Source organism: Eschscholzia californica, unplaced genomic scaffold, assembly GCF_041429995.1.
Source record: "Eschscholzia californica isolate CP2 unplaced genomic scaffold, dmEscCali1.0.p SCAF_3, whole genome shotgun sequence".
Lineage (NCBI taxonomy): Eukaryota > Viridiplantae > Streptophyta > Magnoliopsida > Ranunculales > Papaveraceae > Eschscholzia > Eschscholzia californica.
Genome location: NW_028238420.1, coordinates 14612655 through 14634334, shown reverse-complemented (window position 1 = coordinate 14634334; position 21680 = coordinate 14612655). Strand labels below are relative to the sequence as shown.

At 35.7% G+C, this 21680-nt stretch overlaps 1 protein-coding gene and 1 long non-coding RNA gene across 3 annotated transcripts; both read right to left on the bottom strand.

The window, feature by feature from the left end:
* Positions 1–890: 890 nt before the first annotated feature.
* Positions 891–9821, bottom strand: LOC147548608 (uncharacterized). Its single transcript, XR_015238323.1, has 4 exons — positions 9526–9821; positions 8978–9345; positions 1605–3510; positions 891–1483 (listed from the first exon to the last, which is right to left on the bottom strand). It is a non-coding gene; the product is annotated as an uncharacterized LOC147548608 (long non-coding RNA).
* A 785-nt stretch (positions 9822–10606) lies between these two features.
* LOC147548607 (shaggy-related protein kinase iota-like) lies at positions 10607–14750 on the bottom strand. 2 transcript variants are annotated; one of them, XM_086666766.1, is made up of 12 exons: positions 14447–14601; positions 13326–13409; positions 13192–13251; positions 12897–13110; positions 12741–12815; positions 12604–12660; positions 12165–12305; positions 12025–12072; positions 11846–11941; positions 11479–11562; positions 11267–11368; positions 10607–11020 (listed from the first exon to the last, which is right to left on the bottom strand). In XM_086666766.1, the coding sequence occupies exons 4-12, from the start codon at positions 13086–13088 to the stop codon at positions 10925–10927; spliced, it is 891 nt and encodes a 296-aa protein (XP_086522892.1). In that variant the 5' UTR covers positions 13089–13110; positions 13192–13251; positions 13326–13409; positions 14447–14601; the 3' UTR covers positions 10607–10924. The 2 variants fall into 2 exon arrangements, with proteins under 2 accessions (XP_086522892.1, XP_086522893.1); XM_086666767.1 differs by having other exon boundaries at positions 12897–13251; positions 14447–14750.
* Positions 14751–21680: the final 6930 nt, after the last annotated feature.

Below are 21680 nucleotides of genomic sequence, written 5' to 3'. Positions count from 1 at the left end.
ACTCAACCACAAGAAACCTTTGGTTTAATATAGGTTAAAATATATTTTTGTAAAAGGGCAATAATGAGAGAAAATAAATGGCTTGAAGTTTGGAGTCTACAAAAAGATACATTTTCAAATTTATTTTCTATTTCATATTTTATTTTGGTCTTGTAGTGTTTATCGATGTAGGCGTGGATATATGACTAATTAACACCCCCCCTATTTTTAGACGTTCACTCAAGAACTCTTCTTTTTTCCATTTATTTGGACAACCCTTCGTTTGAATGCTCACTTAAAGAATGCATTCATACATTTCGAGAGCTGAATGCGTAGACATTTTATTTTATACTAGCTTCCCTTGCATAGTGGTGAATTAGCTCAACTACACAAGAATGAGGCAACACTTTCTAGTATGGGGTATTTAGCATTAATTCACTCTCTTTTTTTATTTAAAAGTACGAAAATAGTCTCACATTTATTATATTTTTTTTCTCTTCCTCTCATATTCCTACGGCCGACACACCACTCCAACTTTGGTTGCCCCGTTAATTCCTATCTGATTTGTAAGTTCAATTCAAATTTCTAGTCTAACATTTTGATTTTTCATTCACTTTATCGTTTCAATTTGCATTTGCATTCTTTAAATGTATACGAGTTTCAATTTGCATTTGCATTCTAGTATGGGGTATTTAGCATTAATTCACTCTTTTTTTTATTTACTAGGGTATAGCCCGTGCCTCCGGCACGGAAAAATTCGTTGAGCCAGAAACTCTGAAGTAAGTTATAATATGTGTGCGTGAAAGAAAGTTACAATTGTTGGCATTATTTTTTACTGTTATGCCATGATGAACTCCTAAAATTATTTTCGGAAAAACTTCCATTAAGCTGCAAAATGCTCAAAAACAAAATGATAGAACAATTACTTCAAACAAGAAAATGCTCAAAATGTACAATTATATAGAAGTACAAAACTGGATATTTGTATTTTACCTCTCTTATTTATTACAACGAGTCCAACGCGAAGTTAAGGGTGTTTACTCAGAAACGCTCAAACCGGATATTACAAAATTAGTCGTCGGTAACTTCTCATAAAACAAACTTCGCCAATCTTCACGATTACATGTCAAAATCTTTTACCAGTAGCCAAATGGTTCAACTGGTTGATGAAAGAAAGAACACACACAAAATATACTAAAGGAATGGTTATGGCCTTATTGACTGCTTGTGAATAGGTAATGTGTTAGATACTTCAATGTAGCTTACAATAGGGCCTTCAGCGACATCTTTGGTTTCCAACGTTCATTAGTTAAAAAACAAAGAAATACTTGGTTATTCATAACCCAAATGACGAAAGTATAGGGAGTTGAAAAGAAGCTTCCTGAGTTGTTTGTTGATGATGGTTATCTCTATGAGTTGTTTAACGTTACCATCATACCCTTCCCCATCGAAGTCCTTGGAGCTAATAATCTTCTTAAGACACACCCTATATCTTTACATACACCTTAAGGGAAAAAAGTTAGAATTATCAATAATCAAGCTGATTTAATATATAGTGAGTAATAAAAGATAACATTCATGAATTAAACCTGGTTTTTTAAAGTTAAGAGAGGTAGTAAAAGTACCTCTTCTGAGCTTGACTGGCGCACCGCGAAGGAGATTCTAAGGGAGTCATAAATTATTAGTAGACAGTTTCATCATCTATTAGAAAAAATTACCAAAATTAGCTATAATTGAGTGAATGTAGAGCAAATTTACATTATTTCATGCTAGACCCTTGGTATTCCTCCAGAAGTCCAATAATGATTTCTATCAACCCAAGATTTCATGCTAGATACCATGAAATCATTCTTGGAAGTCTATGAAAATGGCACAAATTACACATACTAACAAAGAATAATGAAAACCTAAGATTTCTAAGACCATCTATGCTTCGAAATTGAACCGAAAATTGAACGACAAACATGTACTTTATGAAGGTAAAAGTGAGGATCCTACTGAAAGGAGAAACAATAATTAAATGTAGTTTAGTGACTTTTTCTAATTCATAAACTAATCTAGACAACTAAGTACCAATCAATCTTAACCCTATTTACAATTGAAGATTCACTTAAGTAACATATGATAAGATCGAAAAATAATAATGTGAGATAAATAATGAACTGTAAAATTTGGAATAGCATTAACATTTACTAATAGATGTACCATTCCGGAGGCTTCAAGCTCTGAAAGCTTCTTTGTTGCAAGAGAACTGCTATGTGTTTGTCTTTAAAACCTCGCGATCGCTCGACAGAAATTGGTGCTAATAATATTCCAGCATCACTTCATCAGACGTTACCTATCTTTTTTGTTCAGGTGCACTGTTGTTAGTTATATGTCAGTATCCTTTACCACCAATATTAAAAATGAACAATTGGATGCATCAATAACATCTTGATTGACAACCTTAGAATCATTCCAGCAATCAAAACAATTAGACATAGTCAAGTCCATTCAACAACACCTACCAAAACCAAAAAAAGAAAAGAAAAAGAAAACCAAAACCCATCCTCAGATCATGAACCTACCAACTACCTAGAGTTACATATGAATATGAACTTGATTTTTTGAGTAACCTCAATGAGGGTCTTGTCAACAGTGATTTTACAATTCTGGTTTTATCACTGCCAAAGTACATCAATACCAGCCATTTCTTCAATGGATTTAGATAACATTAACAAGTAACAGGAAGATGAGTAGTCACTAAATCATTGATGAAGGAACTTCTGAAATTTAGAATTTTAGATAATCATGAACATAAAAGGAATAAAGTCGGATTAACCTTCAAAATGTATGTAGGTTTTGAGATCCTGTGAATGGATTGAACTTGTTTACTATCTTTATATGGGTTATCTGTAGATCTGGCTCAATAAAAGCCTTGTACAGCAAAATATGTTGTCAAGTTTCAGAAAACTAAAGAGCTTTCTATTTTTAAGTAAAAAATTATGTAAGTCAATCAAATTAATGCTAAGAATACATCTAAAATGGGATAAGTGTAAAAACAGTTTCAGAGATCTAATGCAGGATTTCTTCTGATTCTTGACAAGCACAATGTATATCTCGTAATACCCTTTTCACAAGGTCGAAGTGAAGGCAACCTGTGCCAGATCCTTTCATAGATTTCACTGCATCAAAGGCAACTAAAAACGCTCGTTAGTTCAAATCAAAGTGCTTGCATATCGGGTATAGTAATCTCTTGACAAATAAATATCTTTAAGAGGAATAAATTACCCAAAAGGACTACGAAGGTCTCTCTACCTTACAACAACAAATAAGTCGGCTACAAGTTAAATCTATGAACATGATATGAGTTGTCAGTTTAAAGCATTCAAGGTCTAGGAAAAGATTACAGTCAATTCATTATCGCTATAGATAATACAAAACCAACAACAAAGTTTTCGAAACTTACACCATGAACACTAACTAAAAGCTCAAGCATCTCATGAGAAATCAACCTACTTTGTTCAAGAAAATAAATCCAAAATAACAATTCTATGTTGAAAAAGTCGGGAGTAGTCCTAGACTAGTCCCAGACTAGTCCCCAGTCGCCATTGTGGCGCCTCGACTAGGGACCACATCCCTAGTCGGGACTTATTATAAATAAAGCCCCGACTCGGCCCGACTAGGGTCGGGTCGACTAGTCGGGCCAGTCGGGCTTTATAGTAGCAGCCTGTTTTTTTTTTTCTTTTTCATTCTCCAAACCGAGAGAAAGCCTAGGGTTCTTCCATCTATCTTCTTCCCTCTTCTCCAAACACCAATCAACCATCATTGAAGCACTTTTTTAAGTTATCTTCTTCTCCAAACTTGATTCCAAGTAAGTTTCTCTCTCTATCTTCTCCATTTTTTCTTTTTACAACTCTTTCTCTCTCTAGAAATCATTAGTTGAGTTTTTTTCTATATAAACTGATTTTAATGTTAAGTTTGAGTTGTTATACTTCATTAATGTTTATAACAATTAGGTTTGACTTGTTATGGTTACATTATAGTGATTTATATGGATAATATGGACTGATTTTAGGGTTTAGGGTTTGTTTTTTTGTGTTTTATACTTATAATGGGGTTATTTTAGGGTTTAAGGTTGATATTTTAGGGATTAGGGTATGATTTGTACTATTTTATACTCATAATGAGGTTATTTTAGGGTTTAAGGTTGATATTATACTCGTAATGGACTGATTTTATGGTTTATTGTATGATTTTTGTTGATATTATACTCATAATTAACTTATTTTATGGTTTATAATCTGATTTTTTGTGATATTGTACTCTTAATGAATTGATTTTGTTCCTTTTTTGGTTAATTTGAAACGGTAAAGTCCTTAAGCGATGAATTCTGCGAGTACTGGATCTGCTGGTGCTAGTAGTGTTGCTTGATAGGTGCATAATTTACATGTTTTGTCTATCATTTTCTTATACATATTTTCTAGTTTTTGTGTGAATTATCCGTTATTATCATTACTTTTGGTATTTATGTATCGTTTCAGGCTACATCTCGAAAAAGAAGTGGAGTCACGCGCGTTAAAGGAAGAATTGATTAACGTCACAGTTAAGAAGTTATTTGAAGAATTTCTCGCGTGAGATTATAGGGAATTGAATTACGAATCCAATGGCGAAAGAATCAGGTTATTCCGATATCGTATGAAGAAGCTATGAGCACCACAAGAACGAGACCGAAGCAGCTCAATCGGTGGAGTGCGACGCGGGCCGGGCATGTGGTCCAAGCAGTCGTGGTTAGTATACATACTACTGTAGTATTGTATATTATAACTACAAAATAGGAAGGTGTGGGGCCCTTCCTATATTATACTAAAACAAAGAAAAGAAAAAGGGAAGGAGTTGCTTATTTGGGCGTGAAGATCTTTAGGGCAAGAAAGGAAAGAAGGGTTTTGTGGTGTTTTCTTTTTGGGAGAAGGCAGCAGCTAGGAGCATCAAGAGAGAGAAATAAAAAGAGTTAGAAGGCAACAGCTAAAATCATTAACAGAGATAAAGAGGAGAATAGAAGAAACGTGTGTTCTCCATTGGTGTCGGTATCAATAGCTTTTGATCGTTGTTTGATTTCTTTGAATTCTTCTTCTATTATAGTTTAATTCCAAGAACAAATATGAGTAGCTAATAATTTCATTGATTAGAGATGTAGTCTATGTCATGAACATGTTGTTAATTAAATTATCCTCTCTTAAGTATTAATCGATTAATACTATTCATGTTTTACAATTTATATATTTTAGGATTGGATTTTTGTTCGTTTAATATCATGAGTTAGATGACCTAAAATCACATCTTTAGCTAAACTAGGGTTTCGAACCGCAATAGGCGGACACCTTTGTTACACGTAGCATAACATAATTGCAAGCGACGAGATGTTGCCAAGCGATTATGTGTGAAACATGACCTAGGTTAAATCTGAATAGCTTATATATCGGATTGCTTAGAATAACCTCGACCCATAGATACCACTACTTCCGTTAGGTTAAATTCAAGCAACTTGCATCGAGTTATTTAACGGAAAGAATTTAAAGAGTGGCGGCCTGCGCCTTTGATGAAATTAGGGGTTTTGACGGAGTAGACCTGAGATAGGATGCTTTAAGGTTATTAGTATTAAGATAGATATTAAGTTTGGTTAACAACATGTTCGATGACGGAAGATGAATTCTCTAATCAATTTACTCTACCATAGTATTTAAAAAAATCCTTCGTATTGTTATTATTTTTTTATTTTCGCAACAATCCCCCCATTTATTTAAGTAGTCAAAATTAGATAACAACCATACCTCTCTGTGGGATCGATACCCATTCTAACCTTATACTCTAGTTTAGTGTGTTGGAAGAAAGAATAATATTTTGGTCGGTTGACACCCTACCATTGCTCCGGTGAAAAGAAATTCCAACGACATAGCATGGGAATGGGGAGAATGTAGGAATGTTAATGACAAAAATTTGGTATGGTGTAAGTTATGTGAGAAGAAGTTGTCAGGGGGAATCAATAGACTTAAGGAACATCTTATTGGCAAGAAAGGAAATACTTTACCATAAGGTAAAGTTACTATTGAGATAAAGAAGAAAATCCAAGAACAAATGGATAACTATGGAAAGAAAAAAATTGAAAAGGCTAGAATTAGTAATATCATTCGAAACCATGATGTTTTGGGTGATGATGATGATGATGAGGGATATGATGAAGATGTCGTAGATGAGGGTGAAGTATTGGTGAAGGAATCAAATACTGTTAATGCGAAAGGAAAAAGTCAGAAGAGAGCAAGCAATGTTAGAGGTTCTATGGATGCTTATTTTAAGGCTGATGCTAAGAAAATGAAACAAGACACTCTAGATAGAAACAATCCTCATAAAATAGAGTTGATGCACAAGTCTTGGAAGAAATATGCCATTTGGGCAAATGAGGCTAGGATTTCTTTCAATGCTGTAAAATTAGATAGCTACAAAAACTTCACAGATTCAGTTGGAGAATATGGAAGATTCATGCCAGCTCCCTCTGTCTACCATATTAGAACAACCATGGTCAAGGAGATGTTGAAGGAAACAAACGCCTATGTTGAGTCTTTTCGAATACATTGGGAGAGCTTTGGATGTACTATAATGTCAGATTTTTGGACTGATGGAAAACGTAGGTGTTTGATTAATTTTTTAGTGAGTTGTCCGAAAGGAACAGTTTTTTTGAACTCCATTGATGCATCTGAGTATGTTAAGGATTCGAATCTCATTGTGGGCATGATTAATGATGTGATTAAATTTGTAGGAGAGAAAAACATTGTTCAGGTATGTTTTTGGATTTTTATTACTTTATTTGATATCATCTTTAATTAATCTTGCTCATACAATCTAACTATGCTTTTCTTTTGTAGTTTATTACCGATAATGCTGCGAATTACAAATTAGCAGGCAAGAAGTTAGTGGAAGAACATCCTCATATGTTTTGGACTCCATGTGCTGCACATTGTGTGAACTTAATGCTTCAGAATATTGATGATGATTTACCGAAGATAAAGAGTGCTTTAGCTGATTCCAAAACTGTTGTGGGGTTTATATATAACCATGGTAGAGTATTAAACATGATGAGGAAACTTACTCTCGGGAAAGAGTTGCATAGATCATGTATTACTAGATTCACCACTGCTTTTTATACTCTGAAGAGTGTTCATATGAATAGGTGTGCTATACAAACATTGTTTGTAAGCGAACAATTCAGAAAATCAGATTTTGCAAAAAAAGCGGATGGACTGAAATGTGCAAGGATAGTGGGTAAAAGTACATTTTGGGCAAATGTATATTTTGCATGTCGAGTGTTGGCACTACTTGTTGATGTTGTCAGGTTGGTGGACACTGAGATAAAACCGAGTATGGGCTACATATACGAGGCGATGTCTAGAGCAAAGGAGCAGATCAAGAAGAACCTTGGAGATGACCACATCGCATGTGCGAAAGTTTGGGGTATTATTGATGAAAGATGGGTTGATCAACTTCATCATCCACTGCATGGAGCTGCGTATTATCTGAATCCGGCAATTTATTGTGGTCAAGGTTGGGAAAAAGTTGAGACTAATCAAGTCATGAACAGTGTATATCTTGCCAGTCATAAATTAATAGATGCTGATAAGCTTGAGGAAATGCAAATTGAAATGCTCCATTATAGAGATGGAAGTGGCCTATCAAACCCACTGGCACTGAAGTTAGTCGACAAGATGGAACCATGTAAGTTTTCTTCTTTACGCTATACTTTTTTGTACTTATGTAGCTATAAGTTTTCTTCTTTTGGCGCAGATCAATGGTGGAGGCAATATGGTAGGGGGGGTTGCCTATTTTGTATGATTTTGCAAAGAAGGTCTTGAGTCAAACATGTAGTGCTTCACCATGTGAGCGAAATTGGGCTGCATTTGATAATGTAAGTAGTATTTCAATTTCTAGTCTTATTCATATTTCAATTTATAATCTTATTTCTTTTCATTAATTTATAATCTTGTTTATTAAGGTACATTCAAAGAAGAGGAATCGCTTGTCCCAACAAAAGTTGAATGATATTATATTCATACAATACAATAGAAAGTTGCTAGTTCGAAATTTAGCTAGGGACAATGCTATTGGGCCAAAGAGAGATGTTAGAATTGATCCTATTATTCTAAGGGATGTTGACGATAATGATGAATGGATAATTCCTAATGAGGAAGAACTTCAAGATTTTGTTCATGCAGGCGACACCCTCACATGGGAACAAGTTCGAGCGGCTCAAGGGGTGACTGATATAGGGCCAAGAACGAGGAGCAAGTCAATGAGGGGGTCTACTTCTTCTACTCCTTCTGGATCGGGCACTCAAATGGAACTTGTAGACGCGGATGAGTCTGAAGATGAAGATATTGAAGTTGAAGGGGCAAGATATATGGATTTACTTGATCAGATTGAACCGCCAAGTGTATTCGATCAATGCTACTAATCACTTGTTGTCGTTTGTAGTTTGTTTTTAGCTTACTAGTTGTTAAGACCTCTATGAACCACTTTTATTTTGAATTTGCTTTAACTATGGACCACTTAAGTTTATGTTATTTAAATGATATTATTGTATTAGTAATTGGTGATGGCGATTGGTAGTATTTTTTCTTTACATGAATTTGCAATGGTGAAGTAAATATTGAGCTACTGAATTGAATATTGAATGAAGTCTTTTTTTTTTCAGGAAAAGTTGTGTCTACACTTGGAAAATTTGGAAGAACCTCTATTCACCTCTATCAAGGTAAGATTTCTCATCATATTGATCTCAAATGTTTATATTTATGCATATATAATTACATATAAAAAAAACATTATATATTAATATTATACGACTAGTCCCGCCTAAATACGACTATTAACGACTACTCCTACCTTTAACAAAAAAAAAAAACGACTACTCCTAGTCCCGGGTCTGGCGACTAGTCCCCATTGCCGCCTTTTTCAACATAGATAACAATACACCAAAAAAATATAAGCAAGAAACCATCAAATACCAAACATTAATCAAATAATCTCTCTAAAACACCAAGAACAAACTGAAATTCAAATCAGATTAAGGTTTGCGGAAGAAAAAGAAGATTTCAGAAAGTATCACATACCTTCTCTGATTTTGGAGGATTGATTAAGGTTTTGATTTTGAACTCTTTTTCTTTGTTATTCTCTTTAAACGCTTAACCCTAAAAGCCCTTTTGTTTCAACAGTGAAGATTCGACTGGTCTCCTTTGTAAAACCCAAACATCTAACCCTAGAAATCTGTTTCTTTGTGCAGAGAAATCTCTCCACCTCTCTCTAAAATTGGGGGAAACAGAAGAAATTGGAACCCCAAATCTACTAAAAGAAAAAATAGATTAGAATGTCAATTACCAACTGAAGATCATTATCCATGAAACTCAAATCGCGATAACAGAAAAAAACAAAAGAAACCCTAAAGGAGGAAAATTTAACGAAGCCCTCAAATCGTTTCTAGTCGCAACAAACCAAATTGAAAGAACACATTAGAAATCGTACCTCGACCGAACCAAGGAGGAGATAGGATATCGATCCAAGACTTGAAAATTCAGAAAAACTATTGAACCAAAAGAAGGAAGGAAATGAAGGAGAAGTCATCGTTTTACCAAGGAAGGATGGGAAATGAGAAGATATGTCCGGTGGGACTGACAAGATATGTCCGTTCGTGGGCTATAGGTGCCCGGGTGCCAACCTAATAGATTTCACTCAATCCAATGGTTGATGATGGTGCTGATGTGGGTCGGACGGTTGGATTTATCCAGGGGTTTGTCCCAGTCAGCACCCATCCACCTGTTTTATTATATAGATTTAAAAGTACGAAAATAGTCTCACATTTATTATATTTTTTTTCTCTTCCTCTCATATTCCTACGGCCGACACACCACTCCAATTTTGGTTGCCCCGTTAATTCCTATCGGATTTGTAAGTTCAATTCAAATTTCTAGTCTAACATTTTGATTTTTCATTCACTTTATCGTTTCAATTTGCATTTGCATTCTTTAAATGTATACGAGTTATAATTAATAGAAAAAACAACAAAGACTAAGAGGTTTCATCATAAACTTGCTAAAAACATGTATTTTAACCTCAAACAAAGAATAATTGAGAAGTTAAAATTTTTGCTTAGAATTTTACTATATTTATTTGTCGAATAGTTGTGGTTTATTAATTTTAACTGTTAGATAAATGTTGTTGTTAAAGTAGAAAAAAGATTGATATAACATAAAAAACAATAGGCACGAGAAATAAACATTTGTCGGCAAAACATCGACGATGGTCGAGATCGAAGAAAAAGAGATAGAAAAGCAATAACAATAGAGTTATTTCGTACCTTTAAGTGCAAAAAAATGATGTTTTATTGATTTCCAACTAAAAGAGGGGCATAAATATGCATCTATGCTAAATTTATGCATAGATGCATATTTATGCATACCATTTGCTCGTTTTTTTAAATCAGAAATTTGAAATTATTGGCAGTATACACATTGTACAATGAGACATATTTTCTCCCTTTACTAAAGGTAGACCTTGGGTATTGAAGATGGCTAAAAAACAATATCAGAATTTTAACAAACAAACATATAAGAAGTTGCTTTCTTCCATCAAAGATATCCGAATATACAGGTATATGAGGTTGGAACCAAAACTTGGATAGGAAAAAAACCATTAGAACTGAGACCTAATTACATTTATGAACAGATAAATCCTGAAATGAGAAAAAAAAAAATCCTGCCCTTGTTGTCCAACTCTTCCTATACTCCCAGCTTTCTGATCATTACAACTGAGAGACCTAATTATCTTTATGAACAGATAAATGTACAAAAGCACCAAATTCCATATGACTCTTGATGAAGATTTTCAACGCCACGAGTGGGGGAAACTAGTTCATTGTCTCAATTTACACGCCAGTGTTTTGCTGGATATTCAGATCAGACTGCCTTCTTACATGTTCGGGTATCAGCTTGCTGATGAGCTCTGGGGAAGCTCCAGTTAACTGCAGCAATCAGAAGACAGCACATAAAAAAAGGTGATCAATAAAACTAGGTAGAAAGCAAAAACCAATGGCAACACTTCTTGTAGTAGGCCAATAAGTTTAAAGATGCAAATTTATCCAATTGCTCAAAAGAAGAATCCTAAGTTTAAAGATGCAAATTTATCCTAAGTTTAAAGACGCAAATTTATCCAATTGCTCAAAGTAGTAGGCCAATAAGTACAGATGCAGCAGGTTCAGAGGGCATACTTCTTGTGTAAAATTGAATAGTTGAGGCAGAGGTTGACCAAGTGGTAACCTTGCATTGGGTTGCCGGAGCTCATCAAAGAATGGATGGGCACACGCTTCTAGCTGCAGTAATAGATTGGTTGTCAGACAGAAATGCAAAAAGAGTTCGCAAATGGATTTCAATCAAAACTAATGCCAAAAAAATGTTCATGAATAGAACAAGTAAAGCTGACCGCGGTGCATCGAAGATTTGGTGAATATTGAAGCAGTTGTGAAATAAGATCAATGGCTTCTTGAGGCATTCTACTGTGGAAAATCTGCATAAGAAAACTTCCAAAAGTCATTGCTTACTTCAGTTCAAAGATGGTCCCGATATTTATGGCTTATCTGTGATCTACCAGTTGGAACTAGACATATCAACTTTTAGGGGTTATCTTTCAAATGGGATAAATGCTTGTGTGAAAATCACTAAAGCTGTGATTTTACCCAATTGTCTTCGTGGAAAGTTGGAAGCCTCTAAACCGAGAAAATGAATCACGATATCTGAATAGGGACTCGAGTTGGACACATTAAAGAAATATAAAGGTATGAAATGTATACCTTGTGCCAAGGTTGTGCTTTGATCTGCGGAAATCTAACATTTGTCAAATTTGGATTCATACGATGTATTTCCTCGCGAGTTGGCGTACCAAGTACCTGAAGGGGCACAACTATTAAGGTCAATAAATAGTTTCATATCATATAATTCGCAGTCAAATCAACTTAAACCAGTATTATACCTTGATGATCTCAAAACGCCGATCTCTATTATTTCCAGGAAACAAAGGCTAAGAGTTTGCAATTGAGAGAAGATTATCACAAATAGACCCAAAGACTCAAATCATTCTGCTAAAGATGTAAAATATTCACAAGTGCTCACCTCGCCTAAAAGAAGCTCACCAAGAACACAACCAGCCGACCAGATATCAACAGATGATGTATATTGTGTTGCACCAAATACAAGTTCTGGAGCACGCTCGTGACGACAGCCAATGTATGATTGGTGTGGTTCTTCCCCGACCTAATATCAATTACTTCTTAAGTTAATTTTTTTTAATCAACGTTTTTCCTCAAGTAATAGAACTATATAAGTGGTCATCACTTACAACTGGAAGAACTAAACACGTGCAATAGTCTCCTTAGGTATCTAAAGTGAAACTTATACTACAAGCTACAACATCCATGCTCTTAAATTACGGCCTCGCCGCATTAGGTATATAAACTCTCCATGTAGTAAAAACTTTAAACAATTGACCACCACTTGGGACTGAACTCAAACAATGTAGTCTTTATAGATTAAGAAAACGGAATTAACATACCAGAATTGTTGCACTTCCAAAATCACAAAGTTTGACTTGGTGAGTAAGAGGGTTAACCTGGAAAACGGAGTCCGTTATAGATTAAGAAATGGCTGTATCTCCTTTATTCAAAACAAAATTGTCAGATGAACACCTACCAGAATATTGCGAGTCTTCAGATCCCTGTGAGTAACTCCATGGACATTGTGAATATAAGCTAGACCCCTGAAAATCTGGAAAAGAAGAACATTTTTACTTCTCAAAACTAAACGAGTACTGCAACAGAAATGAATTATGTAGATAACACGACCTACCTGATACATAAAAAGCTTCACATAGATGAGTGGCATCCTCCAATTCGCAGTTTTGCACAAATTCAGTACCCGATTCAAAGTCGCGGGGACATATTCCATGACAAAATTGATAAAGAGTTCATCTCTAATAGATATCGAATAGAAACAGCGATTCAAGGATACCACATTTTGGTGATTCATCTTACGCATCATTTCCAGTTTCTACGATTCTCGCCTGATTGAAGAATAAATATCAGAGAAGGTGGTGGATCATGACAACACTGTCAGACTATCCCTCAAACTACAAGAACTATACCTGAAAGACACTTCCAAAGGATCCACACCCCCGAAAACTGATTGCCTCGTAAGTAATTGTCTGCGGGGAGGACGTAAGAAACCCTCAGTTTTACTACTCAAACGTAAAGAAAAAACAGATATCAATGGTATAACCTGGATGGGTTCACCGTTATTTCCAAAAATTGTTGTACCCATGTAATTCCTCCCCTCGACAAATGGGCCTTCTAGTTTTATATCCTGTAACGAAAGGACCAAACCGAAAGCTTAAACTGGTGCAATTAACAATTAGAGGTATAGAAGATATTAAAACTCTGTCAAGAAACCCTTGAATGCTTACACTTTGCAGATCAATTGCAATAACTGTGAAGAAAGAGATAGTCAAATACAATTGTAAACCTCAAGAACAAAAATTAGAAAACCCTTGAAATGTAAGCAACAAGAAAGAATCAATAAAAATGATCAAGAAAACCTAAAAGAGAACTTATCAAGAATCAATAAGTAGCCAAAAGAACATCAAAGAAAAGTGAAACACATAGCAATAGTTAGAGCAAGTCCAACCCCAGCCGGGCTGAGGCCAATAATTCAAATTATTGGCCTCAGCCCCCCGCTCCAAGCCCAGCCGCTTGGAGCGGAGGCTGGGGCTCGGTGCTCAGTCGCCCCTAACATTAGGGGCGACTGAACACCGACCCCAAGTGACAACGGTCACTTGGGGGGACAGATCTGGCCGTTGGTTTATCCAACGGCCAGATCTACCCTTTTTTAAAAAAAAAAAAAAAAAAATATTAAACAATTAAAAAATTAAAATAAACTTCAAAATCAAAATGCATTTTTGTAATTCTAATTAGTTTGAATTTTTTTTTCAAATTCTAGAAAAACTTAAATATTTTAGTAATTAAAATAAATCCCACCAAATGTTGGTCCCCGAATAAATTTTTTTCGAAAAATAGTTCAAACACGTATTTTATATATACATAAAATCACACACGTTTTTCGCACACCAACTAAAAGTGCACACACGTGTTTCCCACATGAACAAATTTTCGGCCTCAAGAGAGGCTGGGGTTGGAGCTGAATTTTAGAGGCTGAGCTGAGGCCAATAATTTTAGGTGAAAAAATGGTTTTTTCGGCCTAAGACAGGCTGGGGTTGGACTTGCTCTTAACAGAGCATCAGTGAAGATCATATAAAGTCGGAAGTCGAAGAAATAAAATATTCAAGAAGAACAAGAAAGAACAGCCAAAAACTTGAAATCTAGCCAGAAAAGATGGAGTTATACCTCATCGGCATTCATTCCAGGAGGACGAGGTTCACCAGCACCAACATTTACTTCCTCCGGTGGATGAGACTCCTCCGGTAACGAGGCCATGTCGTATTACAGTCTCTTTCGTATTCACTTTCTCTCTCTAATCAGTCGCTCTTCCGCAAATCTCTTCAGAAAATTTGGGTTTCTGTCTATTTATATTACCCAACACATTTCTGTTAATGATCTCACTACAGGTAGTCGCAAAGCTTTCTCTTTTCAATGTGCTATAGCTAACTGTTAACGGTTTATCCGACACGAGTAATGAAAGAATTATGGTAAGGGATCAAAATGGTTGACAGTTTCTTTTCATATGCTCGTGTACAAAACCTCTATATTCACTCAAAAACGATCGGTCGCTGTTTTGGAGAAAAAAAAAGGTCGGAGAACAAAATTGGGTACAAATATTTTGGATTGCTTTTTGTTTCCCCTAAAACGCTACCACCATTTCTTCTCCACGCCAGTAAGAGTCGAGCGGCAAACTGCAATTGTCAGTGAATCTTATCTTTTTAACACATAGTATTTCATTATCTTCTCTCTCGGCTTCTCTCGCATCTATTGCATTGACTCTCTCACTATATCCTCAATGTTTCGGCACAGGAAAGTGTTTGCTTATCGAGCAGTGAAAATTGAGAAAGAGAGAGATTAAGCAAATATAGAAGGAAAGATACGTACTAACCAGAGGTAATGAGAAAGAGAATAAGAGCATTGGAAAAAAAAAAGGTGTTCATCGGACTCTTCATCTACTTTACACTTTCAAAGGCAACTCCATTACAGGACGACCCGGCAGCATGGTATTTATCGGGTTCTTCTATCACATTTGGATCGAACGCAATAACCGAGTCTTTCGTAGGGAGGAAAAAACAGAACAAATCCTTTCAGACAAATAGTCAGCGACATCAAGACAAAGGTAATGACGTGGAAACGTAAACCGAATGGGTTGGATAGTGCTCAGCAGATCTTAGAACGATGGAATCTGACTTTACCACTATCAACTAAAGTATCGAAAACTTGTAAATGGGCAGGCCCTAGTATGGATCAGACTCTAATCAGTACTGATGGGGCATTTGATGATGTCTCAGGTGGTTATGGTGCGATCTTGAGAACCTCACGTGGTGAGCCTATAATAGCAGCAACAACATGGTCAGAGAGGAGGTCGGTAATTATGCATGAGATGCAGGGAATTTGCCTAGGGTTAAAGCTAGCGGCAAAATTTGGTAAAAGACGAGTGAAGATCGCTACAGACTCCTCTCTTGTTGTTTCGATTTTGTCTTATGAGGGAAAGAAGCCTCCCTAGCAACTTATCCGTGTAGTCCGAGAATTATGGTAGTTATGGAGGCAAATGGATGAATGCTCTATTCAACATGTTTACCTATAAATCAACCAAGCAACATATTGCCTATCGAAAATGAAGCCAGTATCGGGATATATCGAGATGTTACCACATAATCTACCTGCTGACCTTCAAAAGATTGTAGATGACGACAAAATAGGAGTTATTAGAGTTCGGCGTAGCTAGTTAGCAAGACAACATTTGCTCTATTCTTTATTGTTTATTCGTATATTTGTTTCTCTATTGACATTTTGATGTATTATTGTTTTTTCTCTAGTTTTTTCTAGTCTCCTTTGTTCGGGTTCGGGCCCTTTATTCCCGCTAACAAATTCAAATAAAAAAAAGAAAGAGAATAGAAAGAAAGGGGAAGAGGAGAGAGATGAGGAAAAAAAAGGAGAGATTTAGCAACGAGATTTGGCCGGTTCCCCCCCTGCATAACCGTTTTCTAGAGAGAATTTCCAAAAGATCTTTGTTTTTCTTCGGCGAAGGGTCCTCCCTTTGTTGAAACCAATTTACAATTTAAGTAGAAGTTTTTGATTTTCGTTTGTTTACTTAGTTTTACATCTATTATTATCCAAGTATGAGTTTTTTGAGTAGAGAAAAGAGGTATTGATGCAGAGAAGAGAAGATGAAAGTTGCAGGGCGGCCCGGGCCCAAAGCAGCCGCTTTGGGCCCCAACATGGCGAAGGGCTTAATAGTTTGGATTTTTATGTCAGTTTGTCAAACAATAATAAAATTCTGAACTACTTTAAAACATTTTGAGTTGTAGCTTAATGGTTAAGGCTTTAGATTATCTGTAAGAAGTCAAGGGTTCGATTTCACTCGGAAGCATTTTGTTTACGGAAAAAATTTTAAGCGTATAGGGCCCCTATACGGGAGGCAGATCCATCTTCCTTTTCTTGACATTTAATCATCATATTTGCCATTATCAACTGTTATTGAGTATTTTCTAATGATTTCTGTAATTTTCTCGACTTATCTTCCACTAGTTCGGTCTATTAACCGACACTGATGTTGTGTGGCTTCATGAAGTGATAAGATTGACACTAGAGAACAAAAAGTGAAGCGAGCGGTGATATTATCAAGAATTCGGTCGGTTATCTTGGAGATTTCAGGATGATTTCATATTTTTTGGACCAATTTCAGTTCGAAAATTATCTCCACTCTATATTCACAAGATTTTTTTAGTTAGATTTTTAGATATATCTAGGTATAATAAAATTTTATGACCTTTAGGGTCTTCTTATTTATGATCTTCGTAATCTTTTCATTTTGTGACCGGTGAGGTCTTTTTATCTTGTCATTGTATTGTTGTGCTCCTTTATGCTTCATGTTGTAATTTACTTTTGTAGATCTCAGGTTGTAATTTACTTTTGTAAGTACCGGGTTGTAGAAATCATGAAAAATGTATTGGATTGGATTCCTATGTTTGAATGAAAATTCTGGTTTAATTTAAAAAAAAAGACATATTTATCATAGATAGTGAGAAAGAGAAAAGAGATAGAGAAGAAGAAAGACTGAGGAATAAAGAAAAACAAAGAGCTAGCATAGGGAGAGAAATGGTGGTGGTGGTGGTGGTCAACCGTTGGAGGAGATGAAGAAGAAGAAGAAGTTGTGTTTCTTAGAAAATTTGATAAAACACACATTTTTTTCTTTAAATTTTATACCACGAAATTTTTTCATGTTATCCCAAAGCAGTCGGGAAAAACTATTAGGGAAAAATATCTAAATACAACTACTTCAATTTGTGTGATGTCTTTATAACGGAGTACAATATCTTTTTCTAGTTAACTAAGGAGGAGAAGGAAGAAAACCACGATGAAGATATTTGTGTTTAGTTTTATCTATCTTCTACAGTCTCTTGTCTCTCTTGACTCTAATGACTAACTGATAATCAACATTAACAAAGTCAGTGAATTTCATGAGAATAATTTTCCTCCACCAAAGAAAAAAAAAAGTACAGAGGAGAAAAATATGTTTATTCTTCTCAAGAGCAAGAGATAGTCCACGTAGTTACCTATTGAATCTAACAAGTTTTACAGAAAAAAATAGATTGTTGGTAGATCCTTTTAAAGAAATTTTAATCCTAAAATATTTTTCCAAGTTTGTCAATATAAAATTTGTAAGCTAACACCAACATAACATAATAAGTGTTTGATGATGTCGAAAAGTGGTATTCTCGGTTATATTTTTCATGATAAAGATCCACAGTCAAATGATGAACTTTACTTTGAGATTGGTGAAACAAAACCTGCAAAAACTCAAAAATCACTCTAAGGCTCAAGTTAGTAGGGTATTTTTGCACTTTGAGAAAATAAATTCAAAGTCTGAGTTAACAAAAGAACCTTCGGTCCCATATTAGGGAAACGATATGCATATCTGTATAGTATTGGTTGATATGCCCTGATGCCCAGCTATGCTAATGTGGTGGTAAGACACCGACTTTGATGAAAGTCACTTGTCAATGGTCGTTAGGAAGATAATATACCATGAGTGTGTATCTTCTCACACAGACAAATCCTTTGACAAGTAAAGGTTTGTGTATGAAAAGTGGGGCTTTCGTGTGTTCTAACGTCGTTTAGCTCTTTGCAGGATATTCTAGAGCTTGGAATAATTGAGCTCTTCTCAACTGATTTCTCTATTCCGAGACTTTGACTAGATCAGGGCTCAAGGTGTCGAGTTGATTTCCTCAGACTTCTATATGTTTGAGAGCCACGTGAAAACTCTTGCCATGGCTGACCTGGTATATCCTCTTGGCTTATCACTATGCCAGAGCAGGACTCAAGGCGCCTAGGAAACTCATGTCGACTACCCATTTCAGGGCTCAGGTGGTAGGATTCCGTCGGATCCGCTTCCAGATGAGTTTAGCGATGGTTTTTTTTTTGTCAATTTGTTGACTTCCTGACTTGGTTAAAGTAGCTAACCGATATTAGGCTCAACAATGTTGTTTAGTAATTTAACAACAAAATGAAAAACAATGTTACTGAGAAAATAACTTTGAGGAGTAAAAATTCATTTTTTTTTTACTAATTGTCTTCTTTTATTAGTAGGGAAAATCAAGAACTAGGGGATATATGCAAGCTTAGACTCGCCAATCAGAAAATGCATGCATCCCCAGGATCTCAAACATCTAACATGTCTAACACTAGTACCCCCAGGATCTCATGCATAAGCTAATGATGAAATAAGAGTTAGAGATTACCTTAATCGTTAAATTTTCCCTCGAACCTTTCCAATCGAATGTGAAGACCAAAAGCTCCAATTGTTGCTCCTCTACTCAAGACACCCGAATGATCAACTTGATCTCCCACCTTGTTGCTAGCTAGAACTCCAATGGTGGTTTGATGAAGAACACTTCTTCTTTTGACTAGATAGATAGTTTGGGAATTATCTTACTTTCTTTCTCTACTTGATGTTGCAGAGTAAGAAAGCTCCTTGAGAATTCTTCTATACCTTATTCAAGTCCTAAGAGATATTATATAGAACCCTAAGTTAGAGTCCAACCCTAATCAGGTTTCCTAAAAGTCACTTTTGAATAAGATTAAGGGTTTACTCAAAAATAGAAACTAGTTTCTATTTCTTTATTACCCTAGCATGGCCGGTCATATGAAGTCCTTCTTGGGCAGATTTGGCCGACCGCTTTATGGGCCCCAAAACATGTCTTTTGGTGCCCAACCCAAATACCCTTCTTTTGGGCCTTTTGCACTATCTTTGCCTAAACTTCTTTTAGGTCTTATGGACATATTTATGGGTCTTACCCATACATATATGTCTCAACCCTCTAGTCATATCACCTGATCAAGACATTCTTTAGTATAACATGAAGTAGGATCCGGTTGAAGTTAGCCGTCAATTACTTAGTAATTCGACGATCATAGTCGGTTTCTAGTTAAACACTACGATCCCTAAATCGTTCGGACTTGATGATCTTCTTCATCAACTGTCCTATCCAACAAATTCCTCGCTTTGCATCTTTGGTCGAAGGACATCTTCTTTAGTCTCGCACTTGTACTTAGAACAAGTGCAATGCTCGATTCTCGTGTCAATTTCTATCCCGTCTGATACGTCACATCTTTCAGACTTTCTTGATCCCAAACACAACTGTCAAAAACAAATGATTAAGGGTCCGTTTGATACATAGGAAAACAGGTCGGGAAAATCGATTTTTGTACGAAAATCGATTTTCCACTGTTTGTTTGGGCAGTAATGATGGGAAAGTCGATTTTCGTAGTAAAATATGGTGGGAAAAAAGGCTAAAAAATTTTACCACCCAAAAGGTGGTAAAACCGTTTTCTCACCCACCTCAACTTTGCGCTCTCTCTCCTCCCCGTGTCTCTCTATTCGCCTGAAACTCTCATTCACTCTCACTCTCTGACTCCATCTCTTTCTTCCTCAAGCAAGAAATCCAGATTTATGTCCTTCATTGACCTTAATCTCACGGATCTTCGCAGTTGATGATGGAAGCTTAGAGGTTAGAGATTTCTGAGATCCCTCTTTTACCTTATTCTCAAACTACATCAACAGTTGATGGAAAGGTTAGAGATTTTGATCTATTAACTCTCTCTCTTGACTCAGGAAAAAACCCCAAATTGGTTAAACCCTAGATGATGAAATTGATCTTCGTGATTGTTCTAGAATGATTAGTTATGTTAATGGTGATGGTAGTGTTAATTTTGAAGAATTTAAGAAGATGATGAAGAATTAACAACAATAACAACATTTCTTCTTCTTCTTCTTCTTTTCCTTTTTGGTGTTGTTCTTGAATCTTCATCTTCTTCTCCTTTAAGCTTCATCTTTAATCTGTAGGTACTTTAGTTTTATGAAGAGTCAAAGCAATTAATGGATGATGAATGATACTGATGAACCATGAAATCTTTTCTTGTTATTATGTAAATAGATGGAAACATTTCTGTACTTCTTTTTCAAATTTGACTGATGAAAAACCTAAATTTTTAGGGTTTTTTTATAGCTTTGTTGAAGAAGCTAATGCTTTTAGGGTTTATCAATTTAATAGATACAGCCATGAAGGTGATAAAATGTGTCTTTGAAAATTTAATAGATGGAAACCCTAATCTCCCTCTCCACTTTTTTTTAGAACCCTGTCTCTCTCCCTCTCTGTTAATATGATTTGGGAGTTAGGGTGTTGGGGAAAACAATTATTTGGGCCATTTTGGGGGAAATACACGAAATTAAAGGGAGGTGGATTGAATTTTTAAAGGCACCCTAGATTTTCCCACAACCAATCAAACATTAGAATATGAATTTCACATGAGAAAGAAAGTCACTTTCTTTCCTATCAGAAAAGAGCCATTTTCTTTCTCATGTATCAAACGGACCCTAACTTTTAATCCATTTGAGCGCAGCCATGCATTTTCAGTTGCTACTCATCAAGTGGCCCTGAGATACTTTTTCTTAATTTAATTAGGACGACACAATCCATTCTTGTACTCCCACTCTGCTTCGTGTCTATCTTGTCTTTCCCAGTATTCGCTTTTATAACCTCCTTTTATAATGCGACATTTGGCGGACCCAAAGTCAGATATTCCTTACATAAGATGAGTGAAGCACTCATGTTCTGAGGAATCTCTCCAATCTTGTCAGTGAGAAGCGTTTGACGTTCATCGCGATTGATGTACTTCTTATTTGTGGGCTATCCAGTGTATATTCCTAATAATACACCCACACAGTCGAGTTAAATACACTATTCCTATAGACCATAAAACAACACTATCTCATCGACTTAACGTGCTAGTCTTCGTTAGTCATTGTTGTCCATGCAATGACCTGGACTAGGGAGATGATAATGAAATATTCCAAGTTGACTTAATAGGGTTTCATTCATTAGGTCACGTATCTGACAAACCTATTTGGAATGTT

What these genes read in the sequence shown, in the direction of transcription:
- LOC147548607 (XM_086666767.1), bottom strand. Translation starts at nt 13,088, where the DNA reads ATGATGCGTAAGATGAATCACCAAAATGTGGTATCCTTGAATCGCTGT. An exon ending in TGAAGCTTTTTATGTATCAG is followed by an intron (nt 12,816 to 12,896) that starts GTAGGTCGTGTT and finishes CTTCTTTTCCAG; the next exon opens with ATTTTCAGGGGTCTAGCTTA. An exon ending in AAGCACAACCTTGGCACAAG is followed by an intron (nt 11,563 to 11,845) that starts GTATACATTTCA and finishes TTTCTTATGCAG; the next exon opens with ATTTTCCACAGTAGAATGCC.